At 40.4% G+C, this 22,272-nt stretch overlaps 1 protein-coding gene across 20 annotated transcripts in view; it reads left to right on the top strand.

Moving 5' to 3' along the window:
- TENM2 (teneurin transmembrane protein 2) overlaps positions 1-22,272 on the top strand; it is a 961,638-nt gene that overhangs the window by 893,851 nt on the left and 45,515 nt on the right. For all 20 annotated transcript variants that reach the window (XM_054079360.1, XM_054079361.1, XM_054079368.1 and 17 more), the window contains one exon: positions 14,830-14,976. In XM_054079360.1, coding sequence (XP_053935335.1) covers positions 14,830-14,976 — 147 coding nt within the window. The remainder of the gene's footprint in view (positions 1-14,829; positions 14,977-22,272) is intronic.

Genomic DNA, 22,272 nt, shown 5'->3' with positions numbered 1-22,272 from the left:
TAAAAGGATGCAGAACGGACACCTAGCACTTTAGAATTAAAGGCATGTTTGTAAAATATATCTTATGCAGTGAAATATTCATCTTCTATCCTACATCTGCCAAACAACTCAGCATACACAAATACTCACATAACTCAGAATGCATTTTTTATGCATTTTAATTTGTTTTACATATGTTGCCTATGTGGCAGAATACCGCTCCTGTGGTGTGGGCATTATTTCATCCTTTACAGTTGTATATATTTAAACTCCATAAATTCTACTTCAAACAAACACATGAGAAGTATTTATTTTGGTATTTGAATATCCTTTTTTTTTTTGTCACTTCTTAATCATATTTTACTGGCATGAAGATATAGGATTACTGCAAGCCAGAAGAGGTATGAGGAGTATTTAGTGTACATTATGTGAAGGCTTTTTTATTCCAAACTATCCCACAATACTTCTCAAAAACTCCTTTTTTCCCCTCAGTGATTTCTTTTGGTTTCGCTTCGTGACAGCGGAAATTTTTGGACTTTGTAGTCTGAAACCGAACGAGGTACAGCCATTTGATGGAATCCATGTAATTAATACATTAAGAAGATCAGCTGCAAAATATAATACATCTGTCTGTATAGTGCTTATCATCCTGAAGAGGTTTCAAAGTTCTGTACCAAATTAAGGGATATTTGCTCATAGAGCATACTAATCTGTTACACAGTAATGGGGGAAAATACATACTTATGTTAAGGCTCATATTTATTCTTCTGATAGAGATAACCTGCACGCTAACAGAGGATCTGCATTTGCATACCTGAAAGTTAATTGCTAAATTACAAATTCTATGCAGACATCAATATCTGATGAATAGCGAGTAATTAATTTGTGATAATGCCTGAGAAAACTGGGATTCCCTGCCCTCGAAATGATGAATTGTAAATCTTGAAAATTGACGGATGCATAGATAATTCGGGTTGGAAGGGATGATGGGAGGTCAGCTAGTCCAACCTCTTCCTTGCAGCAGGGTTAGTTATGAGGTCAGACATTGGACCCAGCCCCATGGATGCTAATGCAGACTTCCTACAAGCCTTCTCAGTGTAGATTGGATGGGCTGTTACCACTCGGTGCCCAGGCAGAGCACCTTCTATAGCATATTGAGCAACATAAGTATGTAATATCTTGTTCTCACTGAAGTGCCCTACTTGTGTATGCATGTGTGCGCGCACGTCCCGTGCCTTATGTTTCTGAATTCAAATAGGATTAGAAATACCAGCGTGAATTACTGTAAAGTAGTACTGGCATAAGGGAAACAGTTCTGTTTGGTCACTTTAAATGCTGGCTTAGCTTACTAGAGCATTTTGGTTGACTTAAACTCCTCTGCTTTGTAAAGCTATTTGTATATTAAAGGAGTTATGATCAAAGAAATGCAATTTGTATTTGGAGCAAAAGTGGATAGTATGTGTTGACATTTTTTTTTAATAGATATGTAAGTCCTTATTTATAGAGTTGAAGAAATTCATTCCACAGTCTTGAATTGGCTTCATAGCATCTCCACCTCCTACACAGATAAGATTAACTTTTGTCAGCTTAGCAGAGCACTTGACCCCAGTTTCCATCCCTCGTAGCTTAGGCAGTCTCATAAATATCCTGAGCCTACCAGATAAGAAGTAAGGCTCTGAACCTGATTTTTAATTTCTATAGTAAGCCATTGGTAAGAATTAAACTAACATTTGATTTACCTGTTCTTGTTAAGAAGAAATGCTTGAGTATTCACTTTGCTGAATTTGGCCTACGCCCCTATATATTGCATGGCTGAATGGACTGTGAAGGGGGTATGGAATGGAGTCTGACCATTCCTCGGAAGTAGTTGATAGCAAAGCTCCTTTATGGCCTCTGCAGAGAATTTGAGAAGTGAATAAAAGTGTTCTGAAATTGATGACTGAACTGAATACCGTGTCTTCGCTGAAAATCCAAAATTGCATTAGGTACAGAATGTTAGCGTAGTTGTAGTAGGACTTTATAAAAATGTTTGGAAATGGAAAATTTGGCGCTAGTGATGTTTTGCTAGAACAGATGCATCCAAGGATTGTTTCTTTGTGGAATGGTCAGGCTCATGCCAGTCTGATGGAAGGAAATCTCCGTTTCTAAGTGATTCATTGCCTTTGAGGCAGGAGAAGCACTAGTTATCTGGATGCTTTCAGAAGGAAGGGCTGTGAAACCACCAGAAGCGGTTTGTAATCCAAGGGTTTTCAGCATGCTTGGTACGCAATTAATGTATAGAAACCAGAGAAAACCTATGTTTTTCTGAAGAACAACCAATATGTTAATTTTAACTGTTGTATGAAAGGCTTGAGTACAGCAAACTGCCGTGAGCCTTGGGGCTGTATGGTAGTAGATTGAAATCCATGTCATTCTGTTGAATTTAGCTGGATTTTGCCAGCTTGTGCCCTGGCCCACAACCGATACAACTGACAAGGATGGGTCAGTGAGGAAGGTTGTGATCCCAAGAAATGTAGCCACTTCAAATCTAATGGTCAATTTTACATTACAGTGTGTTGTTTTTTTCCTCGGGCAGATAAACTGTTCCATATTTGCAGTAAACCCTGTGTTTGACAGGGCTAATGCCAAGGCCTTGTCTGCAGTGCCAGTTTTCATGTTCCACACATCTTTCCTCTTGGTGGTTTTGTTTTTCTCCCTGTCTCTGCCTGTGATTTGCTTCTGAAGACACCAGGGTTTGAAGGCTTGCGCTGTTATCATTTTGTGTTAGCTCATCGTTGTTTGCAGAATGCGGGAAATAATTGTGTTGTTACCAAATCTGATTTAGAGACATAGATTCAGATGTAAATGTATGAACACAGCAGAGGACAATGTTTCACACTTAAGTACAAATATCCTGTTTGCAGGGTAGTTTTAGGTCTACATAAGTCCTGAAGAATTACTTTAATATTGTTATATTTAGTGTATCTGTACATTTAGCTTGCCAGAAAATGTCTGATTTAATGTGGTTTGGCATTTATGTTCACTGCCTCTGCACTGAAACTTTGCTGCAACAAATGATGTTGCTTAAAATTATTTTCTGAGCAGTAAAGCTACCGACTGTGACTCCCCTTTAAAATTTAAAGTAGAAATGCTGGGTGGCATTTGTGTCTTGAGAAAAGCTAGCAGTGACAATGTAGTCTCCTCTGCTGAACCACCAGGGCGTTCATAGAGAAAAAGTACATCTGCCTCACTGGAGGGTTTTCAATCAAACGAGAGATCTCGGGGTACTCTGTACTACCAGGCAAAGCCTTGGTAGCAACAAGCAATCCTGCCCTTTTCAAGGCTGATTTCTCCTTTTTTATATCAGCATGGCCTTAGATTGTAAATATTTGAAATTAGGTCCTGCCTTTGTGGCATCTTGATGTAGACAGGGATTTTAAAAGTTCCTGTCTGAGCAGGTGAAGGATAGGGTTTACCTCTAGTTTTATACAGGCTGTTTTCAGAATATCCTTAAATTGGGTTCAACTGTGGATAAGCATGGCAACGTGCCAGCTCCGCAGGCAAGCTTAGTCACACTGGGGGCACGGATGGGATGGAACAGCAGCATCCTTTGTTGTCTGGGCTGCTTATGAACGTTATATATAGGAGCACAAAACCAGAAAAACCTTTAAAACCACATGACTTCATACTTTGCTCCAAAGTTTGAATAGAATACTAAAGGTACTTGAGTAAGCTGGGTATGATCCTGAGTTCACGCATTGTCTTAGCTAACAATTGCTGAATTAGGGCTTTGCATTCTTTTCTCTCTGAAAGAAGGAGAAATTAGGTCGTATACCTTGTATTCTACAAATTTCAGTTAGCAAGTGAAATGGAGCTTTTGAAATATAATGTCTGGGATTTGATAGCACAATATCAAATATCCTTTTGCCAGCCACAGAGATCACTTAACACAAGTCTTATGCATTATGGTTTTTTTCGTCTTTGTCTCTCCCTATGATGTAAAGAAGATAGAATGGGTAAGGAATGGGAATAGAATAAATGTAACACAACTTTTTGCGTCAATGTATATGAGATCCTTGAAGCTTTGTAGTTAATAAGTATATTTAAAAGTATACCAACACTTCATCAAAGCATTCATTCATTAAATATCAAATGTATATTTTTGAAAAGCTATGGCTTCCACGTATTTCAAATAATAAAAAAGCAAATTGCATTCTGTCCAAGAAGGTTGAGTAACAATTACTGTGTGAATCCTAATTTTCGTGAATGAATGACCAAAACTTCCTGCCATAACACTATGATTAATGGAGGCATTTTAGTTATTACAATTTAATTAGGTTATATATTCTTTTAAATACGAGGTCAGTGTTTTGTGTGTTACTCTTCAGTTGACTGAATTTACACACCTTGTCTGGTAGGTCACTATATCATTACACTGCCACTAAACTATTTATACAGACGTTATTTTAGAGATAAATCCAACTTGAGAAGGCTTCTCTCTCAGGAAAGATATTACGTCTTGCAAAGGAGAGTTTCAGTCCTTGTATCCTATATCAGGTATAGTAATACAGTAAAAGATTATGGTTGTGGTACTGGCTTTATGAATGCAGTTTAACCCAGAATTATACTCTAAATGGATTTTGTTACAGTAAGATTAATTTGAAAGAACCAGCTATCTTAAGGACAAACTTTACTGCATCTTTTATGTATCTTTTTACTGGGTATATGAATATGAGTCTTCTTTTGAAGGAATACACTGTGTAACTTTAACGTGCCGCTGGGGCCAAATTTTAGCTCTTGCTCAAAACCTCAGTGAATAATCTAGTTAGTCCGTAGAAGAAACTATGCAGCTATGCTGTGGCTTCTGGACTGCAGCAGTATCTTTACTTAAGTCCATATCTTTCCTGTAACCCCTGTGGTTATGCTGGTATATACCTGAAATGATCGCCACCTGATAAAGCCACCATGCAGAGTTGGTTTCTGCGCAGAATGTGATGCATCTTCTGTGTTAAGGTTAGGAATATCGGGGCATGCAGACAGCACGCTGCCTGTGCGCTGCACTCCTACCATCCCTTACCCCTGCCCGCAGCCTGGGGATATTGTGGAGGCTGCATGGAGACAGGATCTCATAGACATCCCACATTTGCAGGGCTGGTTCTGGTCTCCGAGCTACATCAGAGCACTTGGTCTCTTAGCATTGCAGAAGCTTCTCAGTCTTAGGACTAAACTTCTCATCAATGCAGTCTCCCTCCCTTCTTGAAACCATCTTTTACTTATATAAATAGCTCAAAATCTTGAGCTCAGATGAAGCTCTTTGTGTCTACCCAGCCTTCTGAGCAGGCGTGGGGTTTTTTTTGGCATTGATCTGTGTGGTTTCCTCAAGACAGAGTAGCACAAGCTGTCCTGCTCTTTTCCCTGCCCAGCTGTTGGCAGCTTGACGGGGGGTCACTCCAGAAGCGGGTGATAGTTAGAGAACTCGGCTGTGCACAAGAGGGAGACCTCGAGGGTTTCTCCCTCCAAGAAAGTAATGGGAGCCCATCTGCCTGAGTCGCTTAATGAAGCTGGGTAATCTAGAATGTACTGCTGGGAACAATCCCTCGTTAACAAGGCGTGATGGTCTGACACCCATGGGGTTTTTTTAATCTCAAATTTTTTTGATCTATATTGCAGCATCGGCTTTCCTCTGTTTTTTCTGTGCATGTGTGTCTGTATCGTTTTCATAGTAGTGTTTCTTCAGAAAGATGCAGGTGGCTTTTCTTGAGACTTCCTTTTTAATACCAGCGGTTCCACTTTGCATGAGGTTTGCATTTCTTCTAACAGTCACGCGTTGTCCTCACAGTTTCGTATTTCACTTGTAAAGCTGGATGTTCTCTGATTTCCCACCTTTACATGTGAAAGACAAAAAATGCATAGACATAGATTAAATAGAATTTAGAAGAAAATACAGTTATGACTTCCACGCCTCAGGCAATTTCAGGAATTTACTCAGCATGTATAATCATTTGCCTGCACAGAAAGTATTCGGGTGGAGGAAATCAGGATTCTGCACTCCTGAAACTTACTTGTCAGCCTTCTCATTTTTTTTCAGCCTATTCAGAAAATAAAATTGAGCTAGCCCATTCTTTAGTTTTAACTCGGTCTCCCCCAAAACATCTGTGAAGTTATTTATTTCATCCATTCCTTTTTTTTGGTATCTACATTAAAGAAATATTTAGGGTAATGGGTAATTTTTTTTAAAAAAAAAAATTCTTTAAAAAAACCCCAAAAATATTAAAAAAAAGAAAAAGCAGCAAAGCCAGTCAGAGCATCTTGGTGACAAACGCTTCCATGCCACGGAGAAGCTCCTTTTCTGTGTGAGCACTCTCTGGAACCGCGAGCAGCACTGCTGTGGTACTTCAGCATTGAAATCAGGCTTTTGATTACACTGAAAGGCTGGGTTAATTCTGAACAGTTTGTCAATCTGTGTGGCTATCCTGCTTCTAACACCTGAGCTAGCACTTCGGCAGGACTCTCTAGTCTGTTCTGAAAGTGTCTGAACCACTCAAGGGGGCCTCAGCTCTCGCTCAACCAATAATACATTGCATTGATTTGTGTTTAGTGACATGGTTTAGATTTGAGTTTACTTTAGTCAAAATATTACTCTATAGAAAATAACTTGTGTATGCCTACCGTAATACTATGTGTCATTTTTATTTGTATGCCCTTTCTTTGGTTTTAACTAAGCCCTGTAGGCTTTGGAATTGGAGGATTAAAAAATAACAATAGCAAATAAAAAGCATAATTTTATTTTCAGTGTTGCTAGGTACCTTGTTCTATGTACCTCATTTATTATTTGCCAGATAGCTGCAGGCATACCAGCAACTCACTGAAGAAATGAACAGAAAATATGAAAGAAGTGATTATCCTCTAAAACGCAAATTAAACAGGCTATTATCATTACTGCTTTTTATGTCATTTCTGTATATTCTGTAGGTACCATCATATCCCAGACTACTTCTGTTTGCTACAGTTCTGTAGTTAACAGCTGTAATGAGAAGGATTGAAATGCCATTTAAATGTTCCCCTTGAATCTCATGTGTATCCTGTGAGTGAGAAAACACTGCTGTTCAACATAACTCTTTACTGCAGGGCATCTTCACCCATAGGACCACCTGGTCCAGTGTCAGTTCAAGTCAGTGAAAACACTGCACTGCCTGCCAGCAGGCGTTAGATAAGGGTGTGTAAAATGAGGTTAGGCAGGAAGATAAACAAGAGATACTGCATTCCAGCTCATAGCTGCACTACGTGTGCGCTGAATAGGGAGAGATGCTGGGAATCTGTTGTATCTGCTTGAAGCTACTGTTTGGAGGACGCATGGCTGATAGATGGCTTTGGATCATAAGGACTCATGGGAAGGACTTGGATCTGCTAGAGCATGTTTAGAGGAGGGCTATGAAGATGGTCAGTGGGCTGGAGCACCTCCCATGCAAGGAAAGGTTGAGAGATCTGGGCTTGTTCAGCCTGGAGAAAAGGCTCTGGGGAGAACTTAGAGCTGCTTTCGAGTACTTAGAAGAGGCTCCAGGAAAGCTGGCGAGGGGCTCTTGATCAGCGAGTGCAGTGATAGGATGAGGGAGAATGGTTTTAAGCTGAAAGAGGGGAGATTGAGATGGAGTATTCAGGAGAAATCTTCTCCTGTCAGGGTGAGAAGGCACTGGCTCAGCTTGCCCAGAGCGGTGGTGGCTGCCCCATCCCTGGAGATGTTCAAGGCCAGGTTGGGTGAGGCTTTCAGCAACCTGATCCAGTGGGAGGTGTCCCTGCCCATGGCATCCAGTTGGAAATGAGTGATCTTGAAGATCCCTTCCAAACCAAACCATTCTATGATTCTATGTAACCTCTTGATTGACATCTGGTTTTCCAAGTGCAAACTGAATAGAGGCTAAAAACATTGTCCGTTTCTCTTAAGTGGTTATGAGATATCACCTTTACTTTTTTTTCTCCATCTCTCCTATTTCTCTTTTTCATTTAATTATTCTAAGAAGCTACATATTCCTTCAAAGTTTGAAAAGTTTAAAAAGAATAAGACTTCTCTACCTTCCTTTTCCCTGACTGCCCTTTCCCTTCCTTCTTTATTCACAGTGATTTGCCCCACCGTAACTGGGAGTTCTGATGATTATTAAAGTTTAGACTGAAAACACAAAGTTATTAAACAGTGTGTCTCTATATTTTTGTTTAGTTCAAGTGTTTGGTTTGGAGTTTAGAAAGTGTGCCTGGGTAGCTGGGGGGGTGTGGATTTGTATACCTGGAGTTTCTGAGTATCAGTAGAATGAAAAGGAACTCCATGCAGAATTGGATTAGAATTTTTAATGTACTGCCTAGATACTGGAAATTAATTTGTCGAGTCAAAAAATTAATTAATGACCTTACAATTTAGTCTCGGAATAATTTCATTGTGGATAAAGCCTACAAATATTCTTTCGTATATGTATCCGGTGCTATCACTTTCTTAGAAGCAAGCTCTGTCCGTATTGATTTTGTTTACTATTTATAACGATTCTGCAGACTTTCTTCTTAAATTCAGCTTTTCGTAAATCTCTCATAAGTTTTAAAAATATGAAACTATAGAACTAGACAGAGGCCTGGAGAAAGCAGTAGACTTAATTTTGGTCACAATGACCTCGCTAACAGCAATGTTTGTTGTTTTCTATACTATTTGTTTTGCTATCGTTGCTAGAAGAACACTTTAGTTTGTACTGTTACAACAGTCATAGACTGTGGCAATGTGCAGCTCTACAAATAACAAAATTAGTATTTTAAGCTCATTTTGTCTTTTAAATTATAAAGGCTTTAAGACAAGAGTTTTCTTTTTCTGTTGTGTCTAACCAAAGGCTTTGAACCTTGTTGATCCCTTTTCTCTGTGAATATTAATAACGTGAAAAAAGATAAATGTACTAATTGTACATATAGTAGTGGTTGGCTAAATACTCTTCATATTGACATGTTCTCATTTCTCGTCATGTTTTGTTAAATAGCTTCCTGTTCTTCTGGCAATACTTTATTTACTTGGCATCTGTAGTATATCCCCTTTTTCTTCGAAACAGGCACAGTCAAGAGATAGAAATCTAATTCTTTCCTAGAAGAAGGTACTCTACTATTATATAGGAAAGATAGATAGCATTCTTACTTTTTCCTTGGGCCACAGTCCTCTCGTGTTACTTCTAAGTTCATTTGTACTGTGCGTCACCAACGTTCCTTTCATTGTAATATACTGTTGCCATATGTGCATTGGAACGGATAAGCAGAAGAAATGTAAGTGAAGGGCCTTCAAGTGCTGAGGAAGAAAGTAGTGCGTGAGGACAGTGTCCCTGTGCACTGAAACAGATAAATTTGCTGAATCTATGCTTATCAAATTGTAGAGTTTCAGAGTTTGTTTCAGAGTTTTTCACAACAACTGTTGTGATCCCGGAGAGTCAGCGTTCTGGTGTTGCTCACCAGATATATGATATAAGTTTAAATCATATTTTATATGATATAATCTTATCATTTATTTTATGTGATATCAACTTATCAAGAAATTGACTATTTAAACTGTGAGCAAGTTAAGAATGTAACAGCCTGCTTGAACAAAAAGAAGCAACTAACACCAGGAAATCCGTTCATAAATTGGTTCTGTTACTCCAATTTAGGTGGGTTGTTGGAAAAAAAATAAGAGAGGAAATAAATTTGGGCATGAAACACTAGCCCTAGTGTTCCAGAACTGTTCTGTTCAGTGAGAATGCTAACAAGTGTTTGGTATCTCATACGTACAAAACACCAGTTTACATCATTCTCTGTGAGTTCTAGAGATAGAACACCTCTAATTTCTCCTTTTTCTTTACCACTGCCTTACATCACTCTCTTTACGTGAATGCTGTGCATTTTGCCTGTGGCATGGAGAGGAATGAATTTTAGTATTTTGATTTTGAAACGTCCTCTTACTGTGATGGTCCCTCACAACAGTAGTCACAGATTCCTGATGCTACATTGCAAAAATTACTGACCCCTTTCTTGCTGTTTTAATTGTAAATGCACATGGACCTGTATGAGAGCTCTCAGTTACCAGTCTCACAGGCAAGCTGGAGACTTGAAAAAGAAGGGAGGCTGCATTAGTATTTCACGCCTGGCAGCAGCAGCCTGTGCAGAGACATAGCTAGAAAAGTGCAAGACACTTGAACTGCTGTTGCCTGTACTCTGCCTGTTCTGTGAATAAATAGGTTGTCAATCGAGCACTTTAAACAAGCATTTTCTTCTTTTTTAACCTAGCTTTTGACATTTTCCATTAAGCATACCGTAACAGAAAAGATGAGTAGAATTTCTCTACACACCAGGAATAGCAACCTGTCTGCTTAGCATGAAGGGCCCTTTTCTGTGCCGGGACTGAGAGCTTCATACCATGGCAGATTACTTCTTAAGGTTAGATGTTGATAGCCCTTCACTCTTTCTTTGACCACCTTACTCTATGAGTGAGTTCATAAGACAGCCAGGTGATACGCTGCTCCTTGTGAGCTAGGGCTGCAGAATGAAAGCTTGGGCAAAGTACTTAGTCTTAGGATATGCTTCATGGAGTGTATCTTTCCACAGCAAAGACTATATGTCCACCTATGAGCAGTGAGCATTAGTAGAGACTCTGAGAGCTCCTCAGGCCGGTACTTTGTGACCATGTCCACTGTCAAACCCGTTGAAGTGCATTGAGCCCTTTTAGCCGTGTGCAAATGCTGTGTGTGGAGGATGCTCGTTGGTAGTAACCATAGCACAGAAGCACGTGTAGGAAAATTTAAATGGAGATATTTATAAATTGGAGAGATATGGACTAGATGGGTGGACAGCTCGGTGATTGAGGAATTGGTTGGGTGGTCTCATCCATAGTGTAGTGGTCAACAGCATGATGTCCTGATGGAGATCCATGACACGTGGTGTCCCTTAAGGATCTGTATGGGAACCAGTACTGTTTTATATTTTCATCAATGACATAAACAGTGGGAGTGAGTTTGCCGATGACACCAAGCTGTGTACTGTGGTTGACATGCTGGAGGAATGCTATCCAGAGGGACCTTGACAGGCTTGAGAGATTGGCCTCTGCAAACCTCATGAAGTTCAGCAAGTGCAGTGTCCTGCTTCTGGGTCAGGGCAATCCCAAGAGAAAATACAGGTTTGGTGCAGAATGGGTGGGGAGCAGTGCTGAAGAGAAAGATTTGGGTGTCCTGGTGAACAAGAAGCTCACCGGAAGCTGGCAATGTGCAATTGCAGCCCAGATAGCCAGCCGTTCTCTGGGCTGCCTCAAAAGAAGTGTAAGAAGTGTCAACCACTCTGGTGAGACCCCACCTGGATGCTCTGAAGTCCTTAGCACAAGACATGGATCTGTTGGAGCAGGTCCAGAGTAGGCCAAAAAAAATGATCAGAGGGATGGAACGCTTCTCCTATGAAGAAAGGCTGAGTGAGTTGGAGTTGTTCAGCCAGAAGAGAAGGCTTCAGGGAGACTTTACAGCAGCCTTCCAGTTCCTGAAGGGGGCCTACAAGAATGATGCGGGCAAACTTTTTTAGCAAAGGCCTGTTGTGATAGGACAAAGGCTAATGGCTTTAAACTAAACGAGAGTTGATTTAGACTAGAGGTAAGGAAGAACTGTTTTACAATGAAAGTGATGAAAGACTGGCCTAGGTTGCCCAGGGAGTTGATAGATGCCCCATTCTGGAAACATTCAGGTGTCCCTGCCCGTGGCAGGGGGATGGAATTAAATGATCTTTAAGGTCCCTTCCAGCTCAAACCATTCTATGATTCTGTGATTCAGAGTCAGTTTGGATGGGTGTGTGAACCTGATCTAGTTGCAGGTGTCCATGCTCACTGCAGGGGCGTTGGACTAGGTGACCTTTAAGGGCCCCTTCCAACCAAAACCATTCTGATTCTGTGATATTGAGTGCACTGCCTAAATATCTGAATAGCTGTCCGTTACTTAAAGCTTTTTTGAAAGTTAATACATCATTAATTTAATAGATCTTTTAAGGAAGACATTATTGATCATTAATTTAATAGGTCATTTAAGGAAGACATTATTGTGAAAGCAGTTGGATCTTATTGTAATCTACTGCTGTTTTTTTCCCTTCCTTCTGATAGTTATGTTATTGAAACATGAAGTCTGTCTTTGGAAGGCCAGAGTTAAATAAACTCTATAGAGATAGCATAGCGTTTCCTAGCAACATCATGTCTCTACCAGTGATGCTTGCTTCTCTCTTTAAGCTAAAAGCAAAGTCGTGTCCATTAATCCCCAGCTGCACATAAAACTTTCCAGAGATTTTGCTAGCTCCCTACTGTTCATGTTTTCATCTTGCTCATATGCTGCAAAGCAAACTGCTTTAGTGATTTAATTCTCTTCAGTGCCTCAGTATAAAGCCAGCTGTGTGTATATTTACAATTACTATTTGTTTTTCGTTTAAAACAAATAATTTGTCCTACAGTATGATGCCTTCCCTCAAACATTATCATTTTGGTCATTCAAACAACCTGAGAAATGAAAGAGATAAAAGAAATGCCTTGTGAATATATTACCTGTGCTGCAATGTAAGTGCAATTTTTTTATAGCGAAGATATGTAATGCCAAAATAACCTTATATTTATGTGAAAGGGACACTGTATTTTTTTAACACACAGCAGCATAGAAATAAAATTTCTAGGACTTGTTTCTATCTCCTAATAGCTTTCTGTATAAAATGAACTGAATGATCTTGGCTCTGTTCACGGAGGTCTGGTGTCTTACTCCACAGAGCTGTGGTGGAGGTGAAGCTGCTGTGCCAGCGCTACAAGTGGCAGAGGTTCAGGCACTGTGGCTGAACAATGCACAGAAACTTTGGTTGCTGGTATCTATAGAGAATCTCTTCTGTGGGACAGCTGAGGTCTCAGAGGTTTCAGTCCAGCACTTTCCACAGGCCCAGCATTCCTTTGTTTTAAAGGAACAGTAAAGGAAACTTTCAGCATTACATCAAATATTAATGTGGTAGTGGACTACTTAGTTACAATTAGTCACTACTTAGTCAGCAGGTATCAGATAAGAACCCAACAAGGAAAAGTAAAAAAGAACGCTCACATATTGTAATACCTGTTGTGTGAGTACCAAGGGTGCAAGGCACCTTGCTCTCCCACATGGGAAACTCTGAAAACCAGTATGGGTTCAGAGGAACTTCTCTCTAACATCGCCCGGCTGCAGCAGAAGCAGCTGGGAGGTGGAGGAAGAGACATGAACTCAGAGCTGTGGCAGTGTAAAGTAGTGAATTCTAGAAGGCTGTTCAACCTCTCAGCACTAGTGTGAAAGCTGTGCTAGTTTAACAGTTGCTTCTATTCCTGGACACCTGGAGAGGCCAAGGGGTGCAAAGGGGACGTACTGTCATTTTAGTCTTTCTCCGGAGTGTGCATCTGAAGCGGCGCTGCTCAGACAAAGAAAACATATTTATTTGCTTTTTCCCACTGCTGCTTTCTTCTCTCACAGCTGATGAAAAGAGTATCCACACTCTGGTAGGGTGCCCATTAGTTCCTCGGTGCTCTTAAAATACCTGTAAAAGGGTGGAGTACTTGATTAGTAGTCACAGCTTGGGATCACGATTGGAAATGCAAAGGACTAACCCAGCCAGTCGGTGAGCTCTGAGAGGACTGCGGCAGATCCCTGTAGATCTTGATGTAGACAGTGACCTAGCACTGCTGGTGGAGGGGAAAAGGAGAGAGCATGAAGCTCTGTGAGCTGTTCTGAGATGAAATTTTCTGCCCAAGACCAACAGGAATGAGATTATTCCACGTTCTCTGGTGGTTGTAGAGGGTTAGACAATATTTCCAATCGAAACGCGAAAGCTTGTGAATGATGGGAATCCATCATCTACTGTCAGTCTGGCAACCCAGCCTTCTGTTCCTGCTCAGACTAACAAAAAGGTGCTGTGAGATGTCTGCTGCAGGTCTCTCAAATCCTCTTTCACCTCCACAGGCAAATACACACGCTTGCGTGGATTAGTTGTTGATGGGTTTGGTTGTATATGCCAAGGCTTCAAGCATCTTACAGGATGGAATTTGGTTTTCTTACCCTTTCATAATGAATATTCAGTAAAATAGAGCACTGCCTCCTGAGACTTATTTAGTTTCAGGAAAAAGCAGTTGAGTTATTCTATAACCTATGGACATTTTATTAGGACACATACGCACCTTAGTAAATTAATATTTTTGTCCCTAATTCAGCTATACAAGAAGTGTAGCTGAATTATACAATAAGTCACACCATAGCCATAGTCAATTCAAAACATACTTTTCTTCTAACGTATCTTTCAGAAAGCATTCAATGTCACATCATAATGTAAGTAAACTTTGTGTTAGATAGTAGGACTTTTAAAGTGGCAGTAGAAGAAGGAAAATATTTTCAAAGCTGTTTATTTGAACTTGATGTTTAGAGAAGCTCTGGAGAATTCTGCAGTGCACCCTGTAAAAGGCACCCTGAGCATCAACATGCATGTTGCAGAAGGCATTCACCTTCAGACAGGTGTATACATGCACGAACAGTGGGAAAACAAGAGGCTGGGCTCTTCTGTCAGCTGTTATTTCTATCTACCACCTTTCACTCAAGATCAGAACCTTTACAGGGTTCTTAAAACATATTATGGCTGATGGTAGGACTTCTCCCTTTTGGCTTGAGTTAAGTCCCCGTTTCTCCAAGGCATCCCCTTTCCTCGTCCTCCTGCGTCACCCCAGGGCTGTGGCTCTGGGCCAGGGGAGAGTTTGTCCCACCAGCAGGAAAGAGCCTTTTTGTCTGCACAGTAATATTGTCAGAAGTCTGAGTGGCAAAGTGAATGAGTGTGTCTTGTACTTACCTTCTCCATTTCTTCAACCAGATGGCTGCCCTGATTTGTGCAATGGCAATGGGAGATGCACGCTGGGTCAGAACAGCTGGCAGTGTGTCTGCCAGACCGGCTGGAGGGGGCCTGGATGCAACGTTGCCATGGAAACCGCCTGTGCCGATAACAAGGATAATGAGGGAGGTGAGCAAAAGTCTTTCAATTCCCTGTCCCTAAAGAACAGAGGGTTATACACACTTTCTTCGCGAGTCATTTTCCTTCAGAAAGACTTATGCTGTCATTGTTGTCAAGTGTTGCTGTTACGTTTCTTTTGAAACAAATGAAACAGAGTGAGCTGTGGCCTTGTGAAGGGATGTGGTGACCCACAACGCCTGCGTCGGGAGTGAACGGACAGGTTCAGTCCCACCCCACATCCCACTGAAGCCCACAGTGAAAGCATGGTCCAACAGACCAGAACTTTTTCCCGTGGGCTCTTGGCACCTGAGAATTGCAAAGCAGCTCCCTGTGCCCGTGTGCACAAGCATAGCAGCTGGTGGAGCAGGGTATTTAGCAATTGTTGTTCTGCTCTGCGCTCGAGGCCAGGGTCATGCTCTCGTGTACACAAGCTGTGTAAGTGGTTGTAGCTTGCTGTCGTACTGCACGGCTCAGGTGCCAGACTTTGGAGGGCTGAGCGAGGTGTGCTGAGCAGTCATACGTGGTAAGGCTCTGAGATCCCAGTTCAGTTTTCCTTCTCCTGTATCAGGCATATCCCTATTAAGTACAGAATTTGCGTCCTGTGTTTACCTTCAAAGATGGCTTAAATTTATCTCAGTTTAGTAGAGCCTTTCATGGTGTGTCAGACCGTGCTAGGCTAAAAGCAGTTCTGAAAAGTTGTGCCATCTAAATAAGATTGCTTCAGCTGAAGTAGCTTTCTTATACCTTTCATTGCATTGTCTTTAGTAAGTCACATAGATTCCTTTTCACTTAGTTCTGCTCTTCATTAGAAGTCAAAGACCAGACAGCTTTGAGAATCCTTCACTTTTCTTTTACCAATAATTAACCTAAAGCACACATCTGTTGTTTACTGATTAATAAATGTTTTACTCATGGTATTTCCTAAAACTGCAAAGAAACGTTTGACTTATTTGAATGACTGTTTTTAGGGTAAAATTGTCGTTAAGATGAGTGCTTTAATTTTGTATAACATTTCAGGGTGTAGAAATTGTTATTTAAGTTCCAAACTGAAGAACATATATATTTGAATTTGATAACATGGTATTAACCACATCTGAATATCATCCTCTGGTAAATCCTGTAAATCCTCTGTTAGTTCTCTGGTTTCACGTGTGATCAGTGCTTACAGAAATATTTTAAAAGAGCTGGAGTTGATTCAGTTTCAGAAAACTGGAATTTGCTTTACATCTATTGCTGAATTGTAAAGAGCAGAATCTAACTGCCAAATTACATCATGTGGCATTTAGCTACGCACTAGAGTTGTGTTAAGGTACAGTGTAGAAAACAAAAAGGTGAGGTGCTAAGGTTTACAGTTTTTACAGGCTTTGAAGGAAAATTTGAAAAAGGAGGTATCATCACATTTTCCTCAAAATAAGACATGAGTTGGGAAAACATTATTAGATATACAGGAATCAGATGTTTACTTACTTATTCAAGACAATATTCTGTGCTTGTAAAACAGATTAAACAGTAAAAAAATGACCAGTGAGACTATTCAGTTGTTCATAACAATTTAAAAACGCAGAATTCTAAAACTTGGTTCATGGAAGGCAAATAGTAGTTCATCAAAGTTAAAGAATACATGGAATAAATATGCTCTACAACAGATGTACAATATTAATCCACATTACCATGCAGCGTGCGTGGTATCTGGCTTACCATAACAAAAATAGTTTGGACTAGGTTAAAGGTAGAAAAGTTAGGGAGAGAGCTATTCAGATGTTCGAAGTTGGTTTTTTTCTAGAGGCTAGAGAGGTTACTGCTTGTTGCTTCTCATGGGAGTGTAGTTTGAAAATCTGTGCTTCTTCCAGAACAACCTGAAAAGTCCATTTGACCCACCCATTTTCACATGGGAATCATAAAGTCATTAAGGTTGGAAAAGACCTCTAAACTCATCCAGTCTAACCAGCAGCCCAACACCACTGTGCCTACTAAACCATGTCCCAAAGTGCCACATCTACACTCTTTTTCAGCATCTCCAGGGATGGAGACTCCACCACTGTCCTGGGCAGCCCATTCCAGTGCTTCAACACTCTTTCAGCAAAGAATTTTTTCCTGATATCCAATCTAAACCTCCCCTGGTGAGACTTGAGGCCATTTCTTCTCATCCTATCACTTGTTACCTGGGAGAGGAGACCAGGACCCACCTTGCTACAACCTCCTTTCAGATAGCTGTAGAGAGCAACGAGGTCTCCCCTTAGACACCTTTTCTCTGGACTAAACAACCCCAGTTCCTTCAGCCGCCTTTCATAAGACTTGTGTTCCAGACCTTTCACCAGCTCTTGTTTCCCTTCTCTGAACGCACCCCAGCACCTCAACATCCTTCTTGGGCTGAGGGGTTTTATGATAAAGGCAAAAACTACTCTCTTGTCGACAATTCTGACCCCTAGCTCAGTACATAAATCCGATGGTCATCACTACTCTCTAGTAGTCTCATCCATATCACATTTCTGTAGAGCTTTTCTGTAAGGGAGCTAAGGCGATGTTCCACACCTGTTCAGCTGGCTGCTTCTCCACATACTTGCAAGATAAACCTGAGAAACTGAGCAGACAATCTCTTCAATTCAGCCAGACTGTGCTTTGGACGTGGTGTAGGTGGCCACAGGCTGCGTGGCACTGCAGTACTCCTACATCTCTCTCAAGCCTTTGGGGTTTTTGCTGTTTTAGTTTTCTTGATTAGATTTGGAGTTTCATATCTCTTTGAGGTGACATGGGGTCCTTTCCAATACGTGCTGTAAGGACATTCCCGTGTCATTCCCATCAGTGTGCCAAATTGTCAGTCACGAAGCACAAAACTGAACATAATGTTAATCACGTAATGCTTAGTGTCTTAGAGTGCTGTTCTGCCTTTGTCTGAAGCTGTCGTACCCTTCGTGTGTGTGGTTAACGACACACCTGGCCAGGAACACCCCTATCGCCTGTATGTTTATTAATGCTGTCCCAGGGGAGGCCACAGAAATGTGCACCAGTGAAGAGGGAGGAAGGGCCACGTGCTGTGTGCTTAAAGATGCGCGAGTATGTAATTGTGGCTCTGTCTATAAAGGAAAAAATGAAATTAAGCTTTCTGATTAGACAAAGCTGAAAGCTGTAGTATGGGAATCAACGTTAAAAGTTTCACCCTGCTACCGGAAGTTTCATATAAAACACGAGACTGTTGAAAGTTAAAGAAATCGTCTCTCCTCCCAGTCCCTCTTTTCATTTGAAACTCAACCAAGTTTATTTGCAGCAAAATGCTGAACTCATTTGCTGCTCCATTACCGACATTGCTCTGTTAACATAAGCAAGTAGTTCTGGAGTAGTACCGGCGAGGCAAGCTGTTCTTTCGAAAGGCAGTAAGGTAGCTAAAAATATAATTTTTTCCTAAATGAGATACTTATCTGGACAGCTGAACCTCTTTTCTTTTCCATCCATCTATTCATGTTGTTAAAACACGGTTGCTTCAGTGTGCCACCGAAATGCAGCAATCATTTTCTGTCTTCCATTGTTCCCCGCGCAGCAATAGATTTAACATATTGTGGTGCTCTTCCGCTGCTCAGCCATTCTTATTGCGACTGTATCTCACAATCGGATTCAAAGGCCTTAGGCCAAGTCTTAGTTTCATGGATGTCAGTAAGAACATCACCACTGACTCCAAAAGGATTACCATTTGTCCTGTTTTGTCTTATTATCTGCCACGATGCAAATTCCATACCATACTTCAAAAAGAGAAAAATGAAAGATTGTACTTAATATTTTGTTTCCATTTTAGATTAATGCCCTTTAGTTGATTTATTCCTAGAAGAGGCAGACGTGTCCCTGTCTTGTTGAGATTTAGAAATCTTCATTTTAAATGAGATGTCAGTGTGTGTTACATAAATAAAACAGGATTCCAGAGCAGAGGGAGGAGAGAGCGTCCAGAGCTGTTTTCTCCTCTTAGAGCTGTTCATGTAGATCTGAGGTAGCATTGGAAAATTCAGTTGTACCTGTCCTTACCAGCACACATCAAATCTAGCTGTGGGCTTAACTGGGTCTTCATTATGAACCTGTTTAGAGGGGCTGCGGTGCGTAGGCTACTGTGCTGGAAAAGCTTGAGAGTCTCTTGTTTAAGTATTTGTTTGTCTATTTATTTATCTGCCTATTTATTTTTAAGGAGGAAGCTTAACTAAAAGGTAGGAGTTTTCTGGCAGTGACTCACTTTTAAGATCTTTCTTAATTGGAAAATGCATCTGTTTTCCAAAGCGTGTTTGAAGTATATAATATACTCACTGTGGCCACTTCTAAATCTGATCCCTTTCCTTAATCAGTCCCTCAGTAGTCTAATAGCTATTAAGCATCTTTTGGAGGGATTAGGAATAGCTTCGTTTTAAGACCTATAATTGTGATTACAATGTATAATCCCCCCCAACAGACATGTATAACCCATTTAATTCACCATGGATTTATTTTAGGAAATTAAGGGATTAGAAATGATATTTTGAGGAATGGGAGAAGGTACCTTATATTTCAAATTCATATTTTTATTGACATATTGCATAAGGAAATCACTACAGGTGCTATTTATACTCATATTTTTAGAGTAAATATTTTGTAATAATTTACTTGTTCCTAAATTGAAAAATGTTTTTAGTATCTCAGAACAGTCTTCATAAATTGTATGTGGTCAGTTAGGTTCTATCTTAGACCTTACAGTCCCTCCAAGTAAAGTGGACGGTGTATGCATAGAATAAATCATATTTCTTTTTGGAAGAATAGTTCAACTAGGCATTGGTTGCAGTTGTTACCAGGAGCTCTTGTTTGAGGGGCCTTTGTCCTGAACTCAGTGGGATAATTTGGGAGAGATATTTAAATAAGAACTACGGCCTTTGCAGAAGCAGCCCTGGCAGAAGTCCTGTATCGCCAACTGGGGTTGCTCTTTCTAGGCTTTTCTTTTCTTTTTTCCTCTCTTCTACCACTTTTTGCATCCTTTCAAGTTTACTCTACTTATAATTTTTATTGTCAAAACAGGTAAATTATGTTATCTCAGAGAAAGGAAAACAGAAAGCAACCAAAGTTTTGCTAAATTTGTTTGTTTCAGATTTGGTCAGGAGGGAGAGGACAAGTGCACGTGGGTTAAAAAGAAAAAAAAGCTTAAATGCAGTCACTGCTTATATCATTTCACAGATCACATTTCTCCTCAAAATGTAATCATCTGGGTTAAAATTGGGTGGGGAAGGAAAAGAAGCAACCTCTAGCAGTATAGAATGCTAAGCTAAATAGAATGAGGAATTCCTTGTTTGTTATGCAAAGTAGGACATTCTTTTTAAAATACATTTTAATTTATTTCCACTTGGCTTTCCAAAGAGAGTTGTGCATATCTCAAAAGGCAAATTTTCCCTTCAGTTTGTTACTATATAGCTGTAACCCCACCAAGAAATACATTTGGCAGTAATCCTGTTTGGCACAATACATTAAAGATAATGAATGAGAGAAAGCCAGCTATCTGCTCCAGTATGAATTCTTTTCAATTCACAAGAAAAATACATTTCTAGAGAAGTTCACTGTCAGGACAGTGCTCTTGACTGATTGAAAGGCTGTTTATTTGAGTTGTCTTAGAAAACTCATCTCTGAAATTAGACAGAAAGAAAATAGAAAGAAAAGAGAAAGTGTCTTCCTGCAATAAACATTTAGAAAAAGATTGTTTTTAGAAAATTACAAATGCTGTGACTTGATACTGCATCAGGCTCGTGACATTTAAGATAATACAAGTATTTCACAGCACAAAAGCAAATCATGTAATTTAGCTTGCCTCAACAAGCATTGCCTCAGCAGGGGTCTCTAATTCAGCACCGACAAAAGATTTTATGAAGTTCTCAATATAAATACCCAGAATACTCTTGGCACAGAAAATACATTCCCGGAGCCTGTACAATAGTCAGTTTTAGAACATTACTTGAAATGAGTAGCTGAAATCTATTGTGGTTGGGGGCTAGAGTGAGTTATGCGGGCTCGAGTATAAAAATCTGTATGAAAACTAGACATTCGGTACAGATGTTTGACGAGCTCTAATGAGTGGGCTTGCATGTGATTTGGTTAAAACTTCATGTCAGCCTCTAATCGCCTTTGCACACATTAGCCAGCTTATCCTCACACTGTCCCTCATGGGATATGTTAGTACAATACCATGCTCTTATAGCCCATGGGGAAGCGAAAGCAAGAAATTCAGTCACTGCAAATTCCATGGTTTAAAAAGCCCCCAGTTGCTGTGTAGGTATCCATGGGCACACTGGAACTAAATGAACATTTTTATTTTTTAAGGTTGTTTTTACCTTGGAGCCCTCCTGGTTCTCTGTGCTGTAAGCGATGTGTGGTTTGAATTTGGAGCATCGGTAATCCATCAGTATTCAGAGGTGGTGAAGGACCACCGCACACTCAGTGCAGAGCTGGAGCTACACCTACAATCCTTTATTCCAGCTGATGTTCTTTGGGATGAGGGTTTTCCCGACTGCCAGAGCTCTGGGCAGCACAGGGGTCCCAAGTGGCCAAGGGAAGTGAGGCTGTTGCTCTACCAGTGTCAGATTCCAGGGTGCTTCAAAACCTCCTTAGGGAGTTTCTGGGGCATCCAGAGACACACTCAGCTTACGCAGAAGCCAATTTTATTCTACTTTACCACAACTTGGGATTTACAGTCCAGCTTTTCCCAAAAGGAGACTTTGGATAAGGTTTATGGTTCTGAAGATACTCTGTTGTGCTCACAGTTCATTATAAAAGCCGGTGGTATAATGGATATCCTGACAGTTTACAGACAGGGTCTCCAGTTTGGCTCATTGAGGAACAGTGCTAAGGGTGAGAAGCGTTTCCTTTCTTTTTAGCATCAGGAACTTCCGAGGAATTATTTTGAATGACGTATACCAATATAAGTAACAGTAGTTAGATCAAGCTACAAAAGTGAAAATTTGGGTTAAGTACTAGTTAAAATTTCCATGTAATAAGATATACTGGGCTGCAGAATAGCCTGTCTGTGGAAACAGTTCTGCAAGCAGTTTTAGAGCTCAATTAAAATATTTCTGTGTTGGCAGAGAGAAGGCCTACTCTTTTGATAATCTGATAGAGCATCTCTAATTCTTTCACCTTGGGTATATTAATACTACACATAATTAAAATCGGATCATGATAAATTAACTAATTTGCCCTTAGAGTGATCAAAGGCCCTTCTACCCTCAGGGTTCGTAATAGCTGCTGTTTCCCCCCCCTTCCCACCTCCATTTTAATCATCAGTCTGAAATGTTTATTGGGAGAAGAAAAAATTCC

Source organism: Cuculus canorus, chromosome 14 (assembly GCF_017976375.1).
Source record: "Cuculus canorus isolate bCucCan1 chromosome 14, bCucCan1.pri, whole genome shotgun sequence".
Lineage (NCBI taxonomy): Eukaryota > Metazoa > Chordata > Aves > Cuculiformes > Cuculidae > Cuculus > Cuculus canorus.
The sequence above is the reverse complement of the archived record's forward strand: the minus strand, read 5'-3'. Positions and strand labels throughout refer to the sequence as shown.